At 37.3% G+C, this 19,999-nt stretch overlaps 2 protein-coding genes across 2 annotated transcripts in view; both read left to right on the top strand.

The window, feature by feature from the left end:
- Window positions 1–328: 328 nt before the first annotated feature.
- On the top strand, window positions 329–5,611 carry snrnp48 (small nuclear ribonucleoprotein 48 (U11/U12)). Its single transcript, XM_046045019.1, has 9 exons — window positions 329–596; window positions 1,463–1,576; window positions 1,813–1,873; window positions 2,681–2,761; window positions 3,704–3,883; window positions 4,147–4,268; window positions 4,802–4,905; window positions 5,040–5,162; window positions 5,396–5,611. Exons 1-9 carry the CDS (start codon window positions 447–449, stop codon window positions 5,463–5,465), a joined length of 1,005 nt encoding a protein of 334 aa, XP_045900975.1. The 5' UTR covers window positions 329–446; the 3' UTR covers window positions 5,466–5,611.
- A 2,516-nt stretch (window positions 5,612–8,127) lies between these two features.
- Window positions 8,128–19,999, top strand: part of zgc:113232 (uncharacterized protein LOC541546 homolog) — a 47,316-nt gene continuing 35,444 nt past the window's right edge. Inside the window, exons 1-10 of the mRNA XM_046044429.1 lie at window positions 8,128–8,148; window positions 11,921–12,005; window positions 12,816–12,881; window positions 12,988–13,151; window positions 14,387–14,524; window positions 17,275–17,328; window positions 17,462–17,515; window positions 18,297–18,350; window positions 18,529–18,582; window positions 19,326–19,379. Of these exons, the coding sequence (XP_045900385.1) occupies window positions 8,128–8,148; window positions 11,921–12,005; window positions 12,816–12,881; window positions 12,988–13,151; window positions 14,387–14,524; window positions 17,275–17,328; window positions 17,462–17,515; window positions 18,297–18,350; window positions 18,529–18,582; window positions 19,326–19,379 (744 nt within the window). The remainder of the gene's footprint in view (window positions 8,149–11,920; window positions 12,006–12,815; window positions 12,882–12,987; window positions 13,152–14,386; window positions 14,525–17,274; window positions 17,329–17,461; window positions 17,516–18,296; window positions 18,351–18,528; window positions 18,583–19,325; window positions 19,380–19,999) is intronic.

Below are 19,999 nucleotides of genomic sequence, written 5' to 3'. Positions count from 1 at the left end.
TTGTTACATTGTGTCTTTTGCATTCTCATTTTATTTATTTATTTATTTATTTACCAAGGACAATGCACATTAATCAACATTGTAGTTTACACTTTACAGTTTACTGTAAATGTAGCAGAGTTAGCTAATAATCTAGTTTTCATTCATAGTTATTTTTTAGTAGGCTAAAGCCGCTGTCAACTGTAACTAATAAGAACAGAAAATAAAATAATAAAAATTATATTGTACATGTACATGTTTTATTTTTAAAAATTGATATAATATAATATAATATAATCGAAATAGTAGACTTCAACTACCAGCATGCATCGCTTCTGTCCTCCCGCTAATGCCCAGGCATGACGTCATGACGTCGCGCAGAAAAATGGCAGCCGCAAGTGGAGCGAAATCAAAACACCGATGATTTCGGGACAAATTGTCATCTGGTTAGGATTTAAAGTCTTAAAATGTCGGACTCATTAGAAACACAAACTCTTCAGGATCGTCTGGACCGTCTGCGGGAGCTGACAGAGTTCACGGAGAACTGCAAAAAACAGCTACACGATATATTTGAAACGCTCGGGTGGTCGTGGGAGTACAACAAGGACTCCAACCAAGTAAGTTAACGTTAACCCTTTAGCTAGCCTTAGCGTTTAGAAATCTTATAAACAAATCTTATAGAAACTGATCTTGGTTTTATTGTAGTTAAACAGCGTCATCTTATTCAGATGAAAGATCAGCGTTGCTTTTCAGTTGGTTTCCCGGGATACCGAGCTGTAGGTTAGCTAACGCTAGCTAACGTTAGCTAGCTAGTTAGCCTGTTTCCGTTAAAAGGGTCAACTCTGGTGGAAATGTTAACGATGGGATTTTCCCCTCATGTATTTTCTATATATCGCCGATATATCTTTTTTCTTAACTTTTCTGTTCTGCCACAAGCAGTGTTTTTATTTATCCTTTTAAAAATGCTGTAACGTGTCTCAACAATATCATTTACTTTGTATGTAGTTTTGTTTGAATTAACAGTAGATATGTTTCCATTAACTGATTCCTGCTTGTATCTTACATTCTCAATGCTAAAATCCATGATATAATATTAGCCTAAATTCAAACATTTCTTCCTGCATGATACTAGCAGTGTTTCCCCACTTCTGATTCTTTGAAAAGCCCATTCACAAGTTTGCCCCCAGCAGAATGAGCTATGCAACGTTGTTTTATGTTTTTAAAATTAAATTGAAATGCACTTTAAAGTACAAATTAATTTTAAAAGTCTGCACGTTAATATGAAACCAGGACGTCCAAGCTTCCCCTGCACAAACTGACTACCACACATATGTTTTTCCACATATAGGCAATAAAATATCAGGTCAAACATACATTTGTGTGTGCAAACTAAAACACAGGGGAGAGTGTGAAGCTGTGTGTCATCTAAAAGCAAAATCTTAAAGTGATCCTCATAATATCTGTGTTTGTGGTGTTTTCTCAGGAAGAAATGGAGCAGTGTCCCTACGACCCCGACCACAGAGTCCCGGTCAGGAGCATGGAGAAACACAAAGCCTCCTGCAGCCTACGAAAGATGGGCTACACAGCCGAGGAGCAGGTACACATGGTTTTACTCTAACGGAAAGTAGAAATGTCCCAGAGTATGGCATTTCGGATGTATAAAGTAACATTCACTTTTGTTAGGTTTTACAACCTCCATCTGTGGCAGTAAAACCAGAGAGAATGGCAACAAAACAGAAGACAAAAGAATAAAAAACGTCTCTTTGTCATGAGTCAGCCTGTGAATCTTAATCATGAAGAGAACAATAACATGATTTGTCACTTTTTTTGTAGGCGGAGATGTTTGACCCTTCTGTGTGTTATGAGAACAGCAGTGTCAGAAGCTTTACAATGGGTGAGTCATTACTGATGTCTGTTACTGTAAATGCCAGCGGATCTAATCAAAGGGTAATGGGTTCAATAAAAAGTTTTTCCTTTTTAGAGATTTGGTGAAAACATCTTGAAGACATTTTGCAATGTATTTGTTCATAGAGATCTTTCTAAGATAATCTATGCCTTTTTCCTGCAAAACAACAGAAGAAATATACGCTAAATAAGAGTTTTCAAAGCTTCAAAGGACAGCTAAAATGACAAGGTAGAATAACTTTTCATTTTACAGCACAGGGTTGTGTTAGAGATTCGGCTTCCCTTTATGCTGCTCGCAAAAACAAACGTTAAATGTACAAATATTATAAACAGTACATTGGTAGATAAATTACAAGTCATAGAAAGTCAAGATGTTTTAGAAAATAATGATCTTTGTTTGTTGTATATATTTTCCTAATTGCTGTTGATGAACATTTTTTAAAGAGGTTAGATTAGAAAACCTTAAAACAAATACAATGTGTTGTACTTGTTAAATGTCTTTGCATTTTCTTTATTTAACATAACTTAAAAGGACAGCGAAGAAAATATCAATATATAATATAAATATCAGTAAGCTATTATCTTGATATATAAAGATCTTTTAAATTATTTTTTTATTTAAAACATTCACCTCAATCTCGTGTCTGTGTCCTGGCAGCCAGTATTCTTTGGTGAAGTTTTTTATCTTTATTACAGGATGAAACAGATGAAATCACGTGTATTTAAAAAATGAAAATGGAAAAAAAACACACTTTGTACATTTTTCAGTTGTCGTCATGTCGCTTTCTTCATGCAGACAAATCCACCCAGCACCAGGTGATCCTGCAGGCGAGATCTGCTGCACCACTGATGAAGATGGAAGGAGTCTTCTGGCAAGGTGTGTGAGCTTAGTTTGTAAACGATTCACTGCAAAACTGATTCCTCAGACGTGCTGATGTTTACTATCCTGACCAGAGACCAGGCAGCTTTTTAGTAGACGCAACTGCACACAGTTAAATTTCACAACCTAAGAACATTTAGTCTCACGGTCCAGATGCAATGATGAACCATTAGATGTCACCAGAGGGTTATCTTGTGCCTAACCACTCAGATGTTTGGTCCCTCTTAACCTACACCTGCCTCCAGCTCACCCTAAATATTACCCCTGCAAACAAGAAGCTTCTGTGTCTTTCAGGTATTTACTTAATTTGAGATTGTCACCTTTTTAATTTAATGTAATTTTGTGTGTTGTGTGTTCTGTTTGCAGTGACAGGGGTGAGTATTAGAGAGGAGCTGGGCTCTAGAAAGTTCCACTGCCTGATTACGTGTAGTATCCTTTAACGTCATATCCTTTCAAACCACAGGGCTGGGCTTGGACACACGCACACTCTCTTTTCCCTTTACGTGTTGGGAAAAACTTCATACATTCAGACTTATTAGTGTGAGTAGATCCACATTGATCTCAGAGGTTGTGCTCATAGTCAGAAAAGGATCTTAGAACCTCTTAATATTTTACTTCGGCTAAGAAGAAACTGAGCAGGAGCCTGTTAAATTACAAACACATCAATGACGTTACAATTTTGTAGGGAGATGGAGAACTTGTTGAGCATGTTTATCAAATCCTGCTATGATCTGTGAAATAGACCAAGAATCTAACAGAAAAAACTAAAAGAGTTTCTCTTTGGTTACTTGCTTGCAGGAGAACAGTTCATAAAATAAATTTTCAGCTCTTTTGTTGCACTTGATAACAGCTGGACTTGTATCGTATAATTAGTGAAATGGAGGGATAAATGATGTGTCGGGGTGATTTGTGCGTAAAGCCTCTCTGGTCCTCCATCAGGTCAGTACTCAGGCCAGCCTGTCGACGTGCCGCAGACCCATAAGCGTGCAGTGTGTGACCTTACTGTGGCCGACCGATTGGCTCTGTACGATCATGTGGTTGGTGTCCTCGGGCAGAAGGAAGCTGCCTCCTCCAGCAACGATGATCTCTACGTAGATTTGGTGTCCAAACTCCAGAAAGGTAAGATTCACACATTAAGATGAAGACCTCCCAGATCCTCCCAAATGTCTGAATTTTAAAATACTGGGTCAGATCACCTGCACATGGTTTTTACAGACTATCTGGATTGTAGAGGAACAATCTTACCAATAAAATCCTCCTTTAGAAGCTGTTTATACACTAATTTTACTTTAAAAATAGTTTGCCGTTTGCTTTTATTTTGGTAAATAAAGACAGAGCAGTTTGGTGTCTGCCTCTGGTGAAATGTGTGTTTTTGTGTGTAGATGATGAACAGAATGAACCAAAGACTCACCTGGAGCTGATGGCAGAGATGAGAGACTACAAGAGGCGGCGTCAGTCCTACCGAGCCAAGAACGTCCACATCACCAAGAAGTCCTACACCGAGGTTCTTTACCAATTATGTCATGTTATGTTTTCAAGGACGTGAAAAAACACCAACACTCAAAATCCCAACAGCAGAGCACATTGTCCGGCACAGAGAAGTTGTTTCCTTGTTCATCACATCTGCCCAATTTAAGCCAGAAACTTTCCACAACTTCAAAATCATCAATCATTTCTTTTGGTTTTGGCAACAGTGTTTTTTTTTTACACTGTGAATGTGACCCGCAGCAGATTCTTGAGATGCGTTCAGATTGAACATGAAGTGTTCCTGAAGTGAGATGAAGTTTCTTCTCGGTTTATTCACATTACTTAGCTTAGATGGCTGGAAAGCCACAAGCGGTCAGACCGTCTGCAGAAGCCGAGGTGCTGGAGGCACAGGAGTAACTGCTCAGTATCAATCAGTATCTGCTGTGTCTGTGTAGGGAAGTCAGTTATACACTTAAAATCTTACTGTGCTGGGAAAAGCTTTTTGTGTGTTCCAACTAAACTCTATAAACTGGTGTCTGACTGTCTGGCATCACTGCGGTCATCCTGCAGGTGATCAGAGAGGTGATCAACGTCCACTCAGAGGAGCTCACCAGACAGTGGAGAGAGGAAGAGGACGAGGACGAGTCAGCCAGATCTGAACTCTCCTCCCACAGGTACAACAAACACCATGGCCTCCTGACGATCAGTTTCCTGTAATGTTGTGGTTAATGAAATGAAAAGTATTTTAAAGTGAAGAAAGTCTGACAGAACAGTTGAAGGCTAACAACTGATATTGTGTGACTGTCAGGCGCCGGCTGGATGAAAGGCGCTCTGCGTCGTCAGAGTCTCGTCACTCCCACTGCAGACGCCATCGCAGCCGGGAAAGAAGCCAAGACAGAGAGAGCAAGAAGAAGAGGAAGAAGAAGGAGAGGTGTGAAAGGACAAACCTCTTTATGTTGTCCCAGGTTCTTTTAGCTTCATTACTGGATACTTGTCAGATACAGAATAGGCTTTTGCTGTCAAACATCTAACGAATACATTTGTCTTCTAACAAAGCAGCTATAGAAAAATTAGATGGCAATTAGTCAAAGATGGATTAGTAGAACAATCTTTTTTGAAAGTGCCAAAATGCATTCTCACTGTTTGCCTTGGGAATCTTTGCAGGGATTCCCACTCCCCTGATGACCGCCACCAAGACCGAAAGAAGAAGAAAAAAAAGAAGAAGGAGAAGTGATAGTTCTGGATCAGCAACAGCAGAAGCCCGATCCGATGTGGGTCATTGTGGCCTCTACAGGTCAAAAGATGTCAAGTGTCATAACATTTAATGTCCAGAAATGAAGATAAATGGGAAATAAAGTTTTTGGGAACCAACAACAGCAATATTTTGAGCTTATTTTGCTTCACAAAAACCATTGTGAAATATAAAATGTTGTAAATTTCAGTGTTTTACAGTTCAGTTACATGTCTGCTAATCCTTAACAGGCCCCGCCCACCTCTGCGTGATTGGCTGGGAGAGGTTTTCAACCAAAAACTGTGAGGAATGTTGGACAGGAGTGTCACAGCTGGCACGCTTTTATCACTGGGTCAAAGGTCACTCTTGTTTCAGTATTTACGGTTTCTGCAGTAATTGGGAAATCCTGGGAAGTTTCTAAATTCTTTTTAGAAAAATTATGAAAAATGACTTGATTCTGAAATCCATGGCAGAGAAAATTATGCTGCTTAAAGTGCACAGGTCATTTTGTAAAAACTACATGTTTTATTTTCTATCACAGTGCTTCACATATAGGATGGGACACATATCACTACGAGTACACACAGACAAAGGTTAAAGTCCATCCATCCATCCATCCATCCATCCATCCATCCATCTTCAACCGCTTATCCTGTGTACAGGGTCGCGGGGGGCTGGAGCCAATCCCAGCTGACATCAGGTGAAAGGCGGGGTACACCCTGGACAGGTCGCCAGTCAGCAAAGATTAAAGTATATAATCTAAATAAACAAAACTTAAGGCAAAGGGAGCGTTTCTAAAAAGGCAAACAGCAAACCACAGAGTCAGCGGATCTGATGGATGCGGAAGGATATTTCAGAGTTCAGGCGCAACAAATGAAAAAGTGCGCTCACCATATGATTTAAAATAGGAACAGGGAAAAGATAAAAGACCTTAATCCGGTGGTCGGAGTGGCTGAGAGCTCAAATAGGGGCGCAACAAAGCTGCTATATATACGGGGGCTGTAGGCCATGCAAGGCTTTGTAGGTGATTAGTAGGATTTTAAAATGAATTCTGTGTTTTACTGGAAACCAGAAAAGGGCGGTGTGAACTGGGATGATATGAGTCAGAACACTGGTATTTGTTAACACTCTTATTGCAGCATTTTGCACTTAGACAAGACAGACTAGAGAGGGCTGAGTAATGCAAGTAAAGAGGGAGTTATACTCTAAATTAGAAAGGGTTAGGGTGTGTACCAGAAGTTCTATTGGTTTGGCTGATAATGATAATATTTCTCAGCTGAATGAAACAACACTGAATGACTTTAGTGGTGTGGGGTTCAAAGTTCAATGTTGGTCAAAAGGAATACCAAGATAACCAGGACTGCTGAAAGTTTAAACTAGCGGGCAACTGATCCATATTTTAGTTTAAACTATTGTCTGTGTTCTCTATATAATATATATATATAAGTCATTTTCTACATTTTTTACAGTTAAAACGTGTCAGGAAAAACTCGATTTTGGCATTCCTTTCAGTCTACGTTAGGGCTGATACAATTGTTTTAGTTGTTTACTGCTAATAATTTTCCTGACTAATTGTTTGGTTGAAAAAACATCAGAAGACAATAAGAAATGAAAAACGCAAATTTCCTAGAGGAACTCACATATACCGTTTATAGTAATGTACTCTTACAGTACTCTGAAAATTACTTCATAACATAAAAATAAATGTATAATTAAACTAGCTGTTATTTAATTTCATAAATCTGTTTGCAGCTCTGGGTCAGATCATTGTATAGTTTGTGTGTAGTTATTTTAATTAAATCTCATTAGGATTCTTTTTATCAAAACGTTTTTTTGTGTTTTCTATTTTTCAGATACATTAATTTTTCAGTGCACTCTAAACTATTTAAACTTTTGTTTATTGCGATGTTGCAAAACATTTGTTCTCATGATATAAGGAAAATTACTTTGACAAGATAGAATAGAGAGGAAATTGGGCTGAGCAGCGAGAATCCATTTTAATCTGCAGATAGATTAAGTATTTGTAGTTTCTTGCATAGCCTTGTCATTTTACAAGTTGGCTTTTTGGCATGGGAGTTGTGTTTTCAGTGCCGTTGGTGAGAATATGTCATAAATGTTCAGTTTCAATGAAATGAAATGTAGATGTAGATATGTTTAGCATATTCAGATAAAACTCAAAACAATCTGGCGCATCCATGTATTTTAACTTTGATGCAGATGATTACAAACTGATGAAAAGGTGTTTCAGGTATTAAAATAATATATAATGCTTTCTAGTTACTTCTTGAACTGTAAACATCACGTGAGAAGAATAAATGCTTAAAGTTTAGACATTTCTGCACAGATCCCTCGGTCTCTTTCTCTGTCTTGGTGTTTCTCTGCTGATGCTGGATTCTGGCTCAGGTATTTCTCACCCTGTTGAGATGCAGAGATAGAGCATGTGAAGAACACGAGAAAAAAAAAAGACGGAGAGGATCCCGTCAGTGCCTGGGAACCTGAGGGATCCTGGAGAGACAGAGCGAGGACAGGGGGAACCACCGGGGTGATAATGCTGTAAGGAGAGCTGCTCAGGGAAAGCTAAATCAGGTCGTATTTTTGTCCTCATCTGTATCCTGAAAACGTCCTGTGCAGGATCTGGTTTAGTCTGAGGGGACTCTGCAGCACCATGGGAGCCTCCAGCGACAAGGTAAGAGGGGATGGTCTGGGTTTGGCCTGGGGCCCTGCAGGTTTGGTGTATGTTTTGCCTCCCTGATGGGACCGGGGTGTAATTTAAATCGAAATCAAATGATTTCTTGTGCAGGAGGCAGGTAATAAAGAGGACTGATCACTGTTAACATGTTTTGGACAGTTAATATCAAAGAAACTGTTCAGGTTTAGCTGTTAAATCAAGCAGTTTCTTTTAGCACTCGGTCTGTTTTAAAGTAGTTAACAAAGTGTCAAAACACCAGGCCTTAAAAATAAGTATTGCTTAAAAGTTGAATATATAACGTCATCATTTCCACATTAAAATGTCAGCTGAATTTTGTTCTCTCTTTGTTAGAGTTAATAGAGAGGATCAATGTTGGGATAAGGCCTGTTTTAGAAAATGCAAACTCATTTTATACTGAACTGAGAGTCTAACAGAAACTCACCAACCATTTGTTAAATGTCTTTATTTATTTCGTCTTAGAAAAGTATTAAATGACTTTCTGCTACCTGCATACACCCTGAAGTTCTAACACGTTCTTCAATACAACTTAAAACTCACTCAGCTTCGTTCTGCACATTCAGGCATGCTGATAAATGTTTGATCGTATGTGAAGGACATTTGTTTGGAAGTTGTTTTGCTGAGATCATTTTCCATTGTGGCAGATGAAAAAGCAGATTTTTATCTACGTTGCTCTTGAGTGCATAAACAACGGTTTTATTTGACTTGTTCTTTTGAAAGATAATCATCATAATAAAACCTTAAACAGGAATTGTTTTCCCCTGAAATGTGCAGACCATGAGGCATTTTTATTGTCAGGTACAGTAAAATCCTGGAGAAAATAATTTTATCTGAAACCCCAAAACAACCTAGACTGACAAAATATACTGCATTTTCATCATCCAACACACGTTTTATTTATTTGGAGCAATGTTGCATGACACAAAACATTTTTTTCTATCACAACCCACAAATATCCATGAGAAGGTGTTGAATATGAAAGACTATGGAGCGTAGCAGGTGAGACCCACCTCAGTGCCCCAGAGGTCCCGCAGGTCAGGATTATTGGTTCATTCTCACCACAACAAGCTCCACCTGTATCGCTTCTGTTGCAGCAGATTTTAGATTTAAGCCCAAACTAACCTGTAGTGAGTGTTAATTTACAGCACATCATACTGTACATCCAGCAGAGCCCAGAGACACTGCTGAAAATATTCAGAGTAACAGCTGAACTCTGAGATGAATGTGGCAAACACATTTCTTGTGCTCTTTTCTGCATTTTTACTAAATCAAAACAGGCCCCTTAAATGTATTTTCAAAATAAGAAATACAATTTTTTGCCAGCCATGACTGTCAGCTGTTTGTGGCTCTTCGTTTCTACTTTTACCCTAAATTATCCTTTAAGTTAAAAATAGTCGTGGACAGTCGTTTAGATGTTTTGAGAGTTAAATATATCCCTAAACGAATTTTCTAAAACCAAATATCTAATGTGTGATTTGTGATATTGGGCTGTATAAATAAAATTGACTTGACTTGACTGTGAGATTTTAGAAATCACACAATGTAAGTGAGGTCATGGTCAGTCTCTCCCCTTCAGCCCACAGTTTACTGACCTCATGTCTCACTGTGCAGCGTCTCCAGCACGGCTAAACGTTCGGGATTTTCCTAAGATCACAGTGACGCTTAAGGAATGTCAGATGAGTCTGAGAAGAACTCAGCGGTTTTCATCCTGACAAAGAAACCTCTCAGTCTGTTTCATTCTCACCCAAACACCAGCAGAGTTTCATCTGAGCAGCTCAGACCCTCAACAGCCACAGGGAGCCTGCACTCTTCAGAGAAAGAATCTACTTTTTAAATGTAGTCCACTTAAACACTTTTCCTTCACACAGCAGGCTCTGCTTGCTTTATCACGCCTGTTGCTCTTTTGGTGCCAGTTTAGGTGACTCAGGCTGCAATGATGCTTAAAATAATGGAAGTTGTCCGTTAGGATTTTTCAGCTTAATATGGAAGGAAGCTGGCTATTTATTTTGGCTTGATTCTTTATGGCTGTACCTAAATCTGCAGTTATCACATGCATTAATCATGGTGCAGGCACTGTGCTGTCCAAAAAATAAGGGCAGTTTTATCTAAACATCTAGATTCCTTTATATGTGCTGTATTTCCAGTTATTGTGGATTACGTCACATGATATTAATTTATATATCCATATCTCCCTGCATTATGTTCTGCTGTTATTTATATTTATAATCCACTTTTTGTGATGTGTTTAATTCTAAAAAGTTCTAAAATTTTGGGTAAAATATCCAAACCCCTGATATGAGTTTGTTATTTGAGCCAATCTTGAGTTCAAAAAAGTCTAAATCTTTTTGTTTTACAATGGTTATTTGGTAATTGAATATTAAGTATTTGTTTTAACAGTGTTACATAAAATCCATAACTCCTAATTAAAGCTGAGTTTAGCAAAGTTGTAGAAACCAGCCAGAGTTTGAAAGCTTCAACCGAAGAAATCCCACCCCCTCCCCTCGGGCTTCCCTCCCTCGAAAACACATGTGCATGTGCAATGAGTGCACTGGCAGAGTGCAAATTAAAAGATAGATGTGTTTTATACAGATTTATACGTTAAATATCCAGATCTTGACAGAAACAAGTTTTTTGATGGTTTTTTTTACATCAGAAACCAGGAATATAAAAATTGTAAGTTTATTTTGAGTAGTATCAGTAGACAGGATGTGTTGTCTTTCATTACGCTCTGGAATTATTTTAAATATAGTTTTGTTTGTGTATAAATTACCTTGTTCATTATATGTTCAATTCAATTCAATTTTATTTATATAGCGCCAAATCACAACAACCGTTATCTCACAGCGCTTTTCATAAAAGAGCAGGTCTAGACCGTACTCTGTGATGTTATTTACAGAAGCCCAACAATTCCCACCAAGAGCGGGGTGAAGGAGAGAGAGAGAGAGCAAAAGAGAGGGGGGGGGGGAGGCAGCCTACACAATATACAACAAAGGTGACTAAATTCAAAGTGTGGTTGCTAGAACAAAGTAGGGCTGCAACTAATGATTTATTTTCATTATTGGTTAACATGTAGTATTTTCTCAGATAATTTTACTCTGAAATGGCATATTTAAGTGAAAATGCCCCTTATAATGTAGGTCAAAGTTCTGTCTTTAAACTGTTTTATTTGACAAAGAAAAAAATAACATCCATTTAACTTAAATCAAAGCAGTTGCCAAAAAATGTTTTGCTGATTGTCTCATTCATTAATTGACTAATTGTTTCAGTTCTACTCAAACTCTTTTAAAAGCATCATTTTGAGATAAATATTCCCTCTCAGCAAGTGAGATTTGAATTCTTATAATTTTAATTGTGTATTTTTTATTTTATTTCAAGCCAGTGTTCTTTTGTTTATTCAAGTGTTTTTAACAGATCTTTTATGCATTTAATCCAAGATGTAAATTAACAAGGTGTCAGTCCTCAAAGCTTCATCATGTTTCATGGAAATTATTTTTACTTTGCATTTACTTGATGAAGGTCTCAGAGCCAATGCCTTCTTCATAAAGTGAGAATGTAAAATCCTTTGTTCCTTCACTGCAAAGAGTTTTTGTTCCAACAGATCTGTCAATAAGACAATCAATAAATCAAAATTGTTTTCATCTGCAGGTCTGAATTGAGTAAACTCACACACAGTGGCTGTTCTGAACCTAACTTCACAGATTGTATGAACTGGTATTAAATGGATGCTGCTGTGTGTGTGTTTCCCCTGCAGGCGTCTCTCCTCTCTGGGCTGCTTGTGTTCACGCTGTGTGTCGTCTCTTCTCTCTGCCAGGAGGAACATTCTGGATACCACTCAGGTGTAGAGCTGCCAAACACTGATGTGTTCATAACTAACACATTTAGAAATGTCACTTTTATTTATCATGAACAGCGTATGCAGAAATTAGTTTAATAGTGCTTCACAGAACAACTAAGAAACAAGCAAAACTACATCAGTTTGTTTCATTTTAATAACTGTTTTCTTTTGAAAAATGAAATTATTTTCCATATTAAAGAGAAAGCTGAATAAAAACATGTTGGTGTTGGAGATGAAACAATTGTTTGGTCTAGAAAATATCAAAAATAAAGACAAATATCCGTCACAATTTACCAGAACTTATATATTTATCTTGAGATTTCTTTCTTAGTCTGAAAAGCAAAAGATTTATTTTTAGAATAACCTGAAAAAACAACTACTGAAAGTTGCTGCTGCTGAAACCAGGAAATGTTTAGCGGATCTTAAAGATTAGCGTATTGGCTCGATTATATGGCAACATTTGTTTTTCTTTGGTAATTATATTAGACAAAATGATATTACATATATAATCACCTTTCAAGATTAAAACATGCCTCAACCCTCCAAACCTGTGGATTAACAATCAATTGTTTCTACTTTTATTAGTTTTTCTTCACTTTCTGCAAATTTTGCATGTTTGAATTACTGTTTCAACCCATATTGTAGTTATAGAAGTAATGTCTATGTGTCTCAAAGTAAGGGCTCGTGCGGGATTTGAATCCGGGACCTCTCACACCCGAAGCAAGAATCATACCACTAGACCAACGAGCCACATGTGGATTAACCTACAGAATCAGGTCTAACATGCTGTTTTTAATGTGTTGCTGTCCAGGTGAGGAACACACCTATGAAGGCTCCGTGGTCGACCACTATGACAACTTAGCCTCTCCTCAGCCAGGTTAGGACAGCGACCCTTACTGTTTGTTCTTATCTGATTCTGATATCTGTGTTTGAACTGCATTTATGTCCAAATGTTGTCCCATCCGTCTCCTCTGTGCTGTCAGAGTATCCACCTGAGCCCACTCACAGCTACGACGAGGACCAGGAGCGAGACTACGACCCCTACGGCCCTGCCCCCACCCAGGTGACCATGATCACTGAGGAGGCCTTCCCCTACGCCACCACGGCCGAGTCCCACTACGCTAAGGAGGATAAAGAGACCATGAAGGTAAGACCACTGAGGCCTGGAGGACTTTAAATTTCAGTCCAGAAAACTATCACACCACAAGGTCCGTTTAGCAGCTGCTCTGGAGCTTTCAATCACATGGACATTTAGCACATGGAGTTTGTCTTGTTGTCAAGGATTTGTAGGTTAATTAAAATTTTTTACCTCACCTGTTTTTTCCAAGGTCAAGAATTAATTTAATTTGATCTTCATTTTAATTTCACTTTTTATAGTATGTGAGCATTACTTCTTCCAGATTATTCTGATGGCAAAAATCTTTCCTCTGATCCTGCATTGGATGTCTTTTTGTTATTACTACTATATAAAAAAAGCTTACACAAAGAAGAAACAGATATTATGTCTTTTAAAAGGAATTATGTTTACGTACATTGTTTTACATTAAATAAATTATGTTTACAATTTTAGATATATTATTATTTGACAGAAGTGCTGTGCATTATTCAAAGTTTCAGTACTTTTTCAGGCTTGAACTTCAACCAGTACAAAAAAAGCATGATAAGAGCTAAATCTGTGCCGGACAATAAATGTGACGGTTGCAAAAAAGTGTTTTAGTTTAGGTCAAATGTGGAACCTGATCCAATAAACACGCATTAAAAGCTTCAAAATGGCTTCATCAGCAAGCATGAAGTGCAATGTTCCCAGTTCAAATACAACTTGATCCGACAGGTTGCATCTCCCTCGTTTCCTTTCATCCCTCCGATATCACTTTCTAATCATCCCAAATTCAGTTCATATCCCATAACACCCCTTATATGCTTTTGGTTGGAGAGAGTTGGTTGTGGAGGGAAGAATGTTACACAAACTGTTTATCATCAATGATAAAAGACATTACGTTATAGTTAAACATCATTGAGTGTACATCTCAGATTTGTAAATATTTGTTGTAAATATATTTTTAAAAAGGAAATTTTGTACATTTTATGTAAACATGTTTGGTCTGTAAATTTTTGTAATCTGTGTCAATTTTGCTGCTGCAACAATGCAATTTCCCCTCAGGGATCAATAAAGTTCTATCTATCTATACATTTCAAAGAGCTTTATAAGGTAAAGTAACATATTGACGAGAGTTAAGGATAGTAAGCTAAAGAAGTCCATGTAGGCGTCACATTATCTCCCATTTTAGAAGAAGACACGTATTTCAACTTTAGCCAGAATCTCAGCAGTGTGTATTTTCATGCTTCCTGTGGTGTAATATTAATAATATTGTCGTGTTTCAGGTCCCATATCGTCCAGCAGGACCAGACACAGACTCGTCGGAAGAGTCTGGGGACGACGCAGCGCTCGGCGAGGAAGGGCCGACAGAGTGCAACTGTGAACCTGGAGAGCCTGGATTTGCTGGCTTTGCAGGACCAAAGGTACCTTATGGAGTTGTTTTAGTGCCAGCACAACTTGAATCTGAATTTAATATTTCTAAATTTGAAATATTCTTGTCTATCACAGATCAGAATAGAATCTAATGGTTTGAAATTGAATTTAACTAGAATTACTTTCATCTTGTGATTAATATTAAAATTTTTGTGTTGGAATACAATTTAAATTTTTTCAATTTAAAATTTAGTAAACAATCTTCAGTTTAAACTTTTCTAATTCAAAACTATTAAATTCAAAACTGAGTTTGTGCTGGCACTAAAATAACTCACTCACAATACTCACATCACATCCTTGTCATTGGGGTGGGGATGGAATAGTGGATAAGCTAGCTTCCTTTGGTGTGAGAGACTCAGGTTCAATTCCCACTGTGTGTCCCTGAGCAAGACACTTAACCTCTGAAGCCCCATCCACACTACTGCGTTTTTCGAATTAAAACGGAGACCTTTTGCTACTTTTGGACCTCCCGTCCAGACTAAAACGGGGGGAAAAAACGGAGAAGTTCGGAAACGCTGCCGACCCCATTTTGCGTTTCGAAACTCCGCAGGGCGTTTTAGTGAAGACGGGCAAAAACGGAGGACTTTAGAAACGATGACACAGACGCTCACGCTTGGCTCTCTGATTGGCTCTTATAAGTCATGCAAAGCAGAAACATGATGCTGCTGATAGAGTTTTTGACAGGGTATTTTTGTTAAAATATTCTGTACGTGCAAATAACACTTAGGCCTATCTGCCTACGCTTGTAGGCTACTGTCCATGTCGCCGTTTACTTTGCTGCGCTTCTCAGTCTGTTTTAACACTCCCGTGTTACATTCAGTAACAGTTATTGGTGCATGCAAAAAAAAAATCTGGCCTGATCTTTTCGTCTGCATTTTTTTATTCTTTTGCCAAATCTTCTGTAACTATGGAATAGACCATCTGCTTCATGTTTACACCGGCATGTACATGCCCAGTGTACCTGAAAGGCCACTAGCTGTGCGTTTTCAGTCATTTTAATGTAGACGGAGATCACCTCTGATATGCAGCTAAAACGGTGGTGTGAACAGAGATGTGTGACTAATTCTTGGAGCATTATTCTGTACAAACACTGCTCCTTGTTCCATGGACACTATGGACGGAAACGGAAAAATTTGAAACAAAACCCAACTTAATTTCACAAAATCGTTTGTACGCTCGCTTGTCGAAAAAGAGTTAATGGGCTAAATGGGAGATTAAGAGATAGAAACACTTTTTCCCAATAAGTTCAGACGTAACTCACGTCTGATCAGCTTTTTCTGCTGTCGGCGTCTTGCCCGGTTGTGCAGAGTTCTATATGCCTGCTGAGAATTTCATGCACCTAACTTTTCTCATTTTTCTCTTTTTTTCTCAACTTTGCTCATTTGTGCTGAGAAAAGAGGTGAATGCAAATCTTGGCAGGTAGCATCTGTTCTGCCTAATTATGCATTCACCTCTTAAAGGTCCTTTTCAGATCCTTTGCTCTGCACACTGATCAAACGGGGTTATCACCGCATATTTTTGCAGAATCTCAATGAATGCTTCTTCTGGTGGGTGTAATAAAATAATAACGACTCTAAACGTTCATAAAATATATACTTCGAATCATTTATCACCATTGATGAACCCCACAAAGAATATTAAAGCGTTTAGAAGCAGTATTTGGAGGTGCATGCAATTCTCTGCACCGGATATTCCCATAACGTGCGGAGACATGGCTGGTAGCAACTTGCCCGCTTGAAACACATTTCTGAGGACCTCTCTCTATTTTTCTAAGATCAATGGTCCTCAGGTTCATGCGACTGGTTTTGTTTCTGGTTTGGAAGCCATACGTCTTGTGCCATGTGTAACCTCAACTACTTTACGCTTGCCGTAGCCTGTTTATTCGCTCCAAACCAGCTGATGGAAATGACATTTGACAAATGACAAAAGGACATTTCAAAAGTACGCTAAAAATTTGCATGAAAATTAGATGGAAACATGGCTACTGATGACAATACATATGAATACTTATTGAAATTTACCTCATGCATCAAATTCTTTTGCCCGTTACTCGCTGCATTCAACCAGCTCTCCTTACAGTTACCTAAAATTTATCTAATGGCAGCTTTCATGTTAAAATGTTAAAATCTACTTACCATCAAAAACCACTCTTAGTACATATAAACCAAATTTGTAAAGGAAATAAACAATCTTTAGACGTTCTGTATAATACTGCTGTATGCAAAGAAGTTTATTGTACACTGAACATGCCGTCAACTCAACAACTGACACATCGATGACCATGAAACACCTCTGCTAAACAAAAATATATATAAGGGATCTTTTGTGACCGTGTGCAATTCAAATAATGAACTATATTGTTTATTATGTTTGTTCTTTTTATTTTGTTATATTTATTGTTTGTTTGGCATTCAGTTTCTTGATTGATGACAGATTTCCTGCCCTGGTGGAAAAGTTTTATTCTATTGTTTAGCAGCAGTCCAGTTTATGTGTCCCCCCACATATTCACAGTTTGATGAGGCTACATTAGCAGGAAATCAGTTTATTCTAGAGATTGTTTCTATCTCAAAATGTTTGGTGTAATGTGGTGAAACACTCAGTTTCTAACGCATAAAAAACACAGTAATACTTTAATTGCACGCACTCACCAAGAGTTTATTAATACATGCATGCATTTTGTTCTGATCAATTTGTTATCTTTTACTTTACCTGTTATTGATTCTTTTTCTCTTCTTGCCAGGGATCTAGGGGTCTGCAGGGTAAAGCCGGTGAGCCAGGAATTCAAGGCAGAGAAGTGAGAGACTACATCATCATTACTGCATGTTTATTAAAGATGAGAGAACCTAAATAGTATAAGAATCCTATTACAGCTGCATGTTTCTGCTGCTGCAGTTTTATCGGTTTTAATTGTGTTTTTTGTTTTTTAGGGTTATAAGGGAACCAAAGGAGTTCGGGGAAGAGGAGGAGACACTGGACCAGTAGTGAGTTAATCATGTTAAGGATAGTTAATGCAACCATGGCTCCTACTGATAGATATACCTGTACTGACACTGTAGTGACAATATAGTTGAATAAACACAAACTGAAAGAAAAAGTAAAAGTGGATGGGAAAGTAAAGGAAGGTAAAATTGAAACTAAAGCTGGATAAACACTTAAAAAGGGAAGTTAACAAAGACAGAAACCAAACAAAGAAATAAAAGTAAATTTAAAGTAACAGAGATTTATTATTTTTACACGCCTGAACACTGTCTTACATTAGAACAATAAAATAAAACTAGATTTTAGAAACATGTTAAGGAATGGAAAGAAACAATTATTTTATTTAAAAACAAATAAAATAGTATCCACCTGTTGTGAAATAAAAATACATGTGATTAGTTTTAAGTTTGCTGCTGATAAATTTTGTCTTTTTATACAGATGATATCCTAAATATTTAGAGACATTTGAATTCTCACAACTTTAACTGTGTGTAGTGTGTATTTATATATATCAAACGGTATATACTATAGTATACTATATAAAAATGTATATATACCAAAACCAAAACAGTTAATACCAAAAGTATTAAACATTATTTATAGTGAAATTGAAAACAGAATTCAAAACTATTTGATTTTGCAATTTAATAATGCCAAACTATAAAAGCCTTGTGGTGTGTTACTCACTGTGTCAATGCAGTTCTAAAACTAACAACGCAATTCATATTTGTTCTTCCTGTTGTTTTATTTGTGGTTTCTGACCTTTGCCCTCTCCTCCTGCAGGGCGACCCCGGGCCTGAAGGAGATGATGGCGCTTCTGGTTTCTCCGGAGCCATGGTGAGTTCACTGACCCTCCGACAGTGAAAGTCTGCTGATGATTTTTAATATAGGAAAATGACACAACTTGTCACATGTAAACAGGGTGTCATAGCTTATAAAGTTTTATAATTTGAGGAGTAATACTTTCACTATAATGTTGAGCTTGATAATTAACAGAACCTTTTGTCATCAACAGGGAGAACCTGGACTTCCAGGAGACCCCGGCGAGCAAGGACAGCTGGGTCTGAAGGTACACACACACACACACACACACACACACACCTCTTTTAGATTGAAGCACTGACCGGAGATACACCTTCAACATTAAAGACTGAACACAGTCATCCGAAATACACTAAGGTTACTATAAAGTCACTTTAAAATTATTATTATAACCACACAGCAGATCAGTGGCGACTCAGCTATCAATTCTGTTTTGGCTCAAACAGGCTAATCAATACTAAAATGTATTGATGTAATGTTTTTACTTTCTCCATAATGGTTCACATACTGTATCATATTTACATTTTCATCTTTTACCCATATTAAGAATTAAGCTCTTGGTAATTGAATTGGTGAAACAGCAACACAAATGTATATGTATATGTAGTATATATTATGTATATCTGTTTTGTTTCTAATAAAAAGAGCTGTACAGGGTAACAAGTCAAGTTAGACTTCAACACTTTAACATGACATAAGGTGTAGTGTCTGTGGTGAGTTAGTTTTGCAAACAGACAATACAGTTTCAGTAAGTTATTGGGGGGGTGGGGGGGTTGTAAAGCCTCATGGTCATTATTATTTTTATAGTTAATAAAAATGTTTTTTCAGCCCTAGTTTTTGTTTTTTCGTTTGTTCTTCTTAACAATACTGCAGAAGTATTTATATTTCATTGTTGTCCCTCTTTCATTTTTCAACCTAGTTTTCCAGCATCATAAGGAGCTGCAGCAGACGAAGTGTTTATTAAAATCTGACATCTCTTCTTGTCCACAGGGTGACATCGGTATGGAGGGGCCCCGTGGAGGAGTCGGAGGTCCTGGTGAGACTGTAAGGAAAACACAATCTCATCCTCTCTGTGGTGGAGACATTTTTCATTTCTGAACTAGCTTGTCTGTAAACTGCACTGAAGAGACGAAATATTAGTACTATTACTATTTTCTTTAACTAAATCTTGCTAAAATATTTGTATCTCCTATTGAATTCCATAAAAAAAAATCTATAGCTCTTGATCACCTCTGACCCTACAAATGATTCCCACCACATTTTAAGCTTTTAAACACAATATGGATGTAGGTTCACAGTATTTAAGGTGCATGGAGGTCAAGGTTGTTATTAAAGTCAAATTACTTACATTTAAAGTAAGAAGTTATATTAAAGATAAAATAAAAACTCAAATCAGTTATGAGTATAAAACAGAAAGAAAAAAATGTGTTTTAAATATTTTAAAATGTGTTCTTTATTGATCATTTAAAAATATAATATGAAATGAATCCCTAAAATAATTCATATGAATTCATATTTAAAAATATTTTCATTCATCATTTTAAAATATAATCAAACAATTGGTACACATGAAATTCTCCCATTACCAGTTTATTTTCTGTATCTATTAAATAATTCAAACGAATCCCTGTAACAGTTTATTTTATGTATCATCTAAGTAATCC

The sequence above is a fragment of the Micropterus dolomieu genome, linkage group LG03 (assembly GCF_021292245.1).
Source record: "Micropterus dolomieu isolate WLL.071019.BEF.003 ecotype Adirondacks linkage group LG03, ASM2129224v1, whole genome shotgun sequence".
NCBI classification, from domain to species: domain Eukaryota; kingdom Metazoa; phylum Chordata; class Actinopteri; order Centrarchiformes; family Centrarchidae; genus Micropterus; species Micropterus dolomieu.
This window is presented reverse-complemented; position numbering and strand designations above follow the sequence as displayed.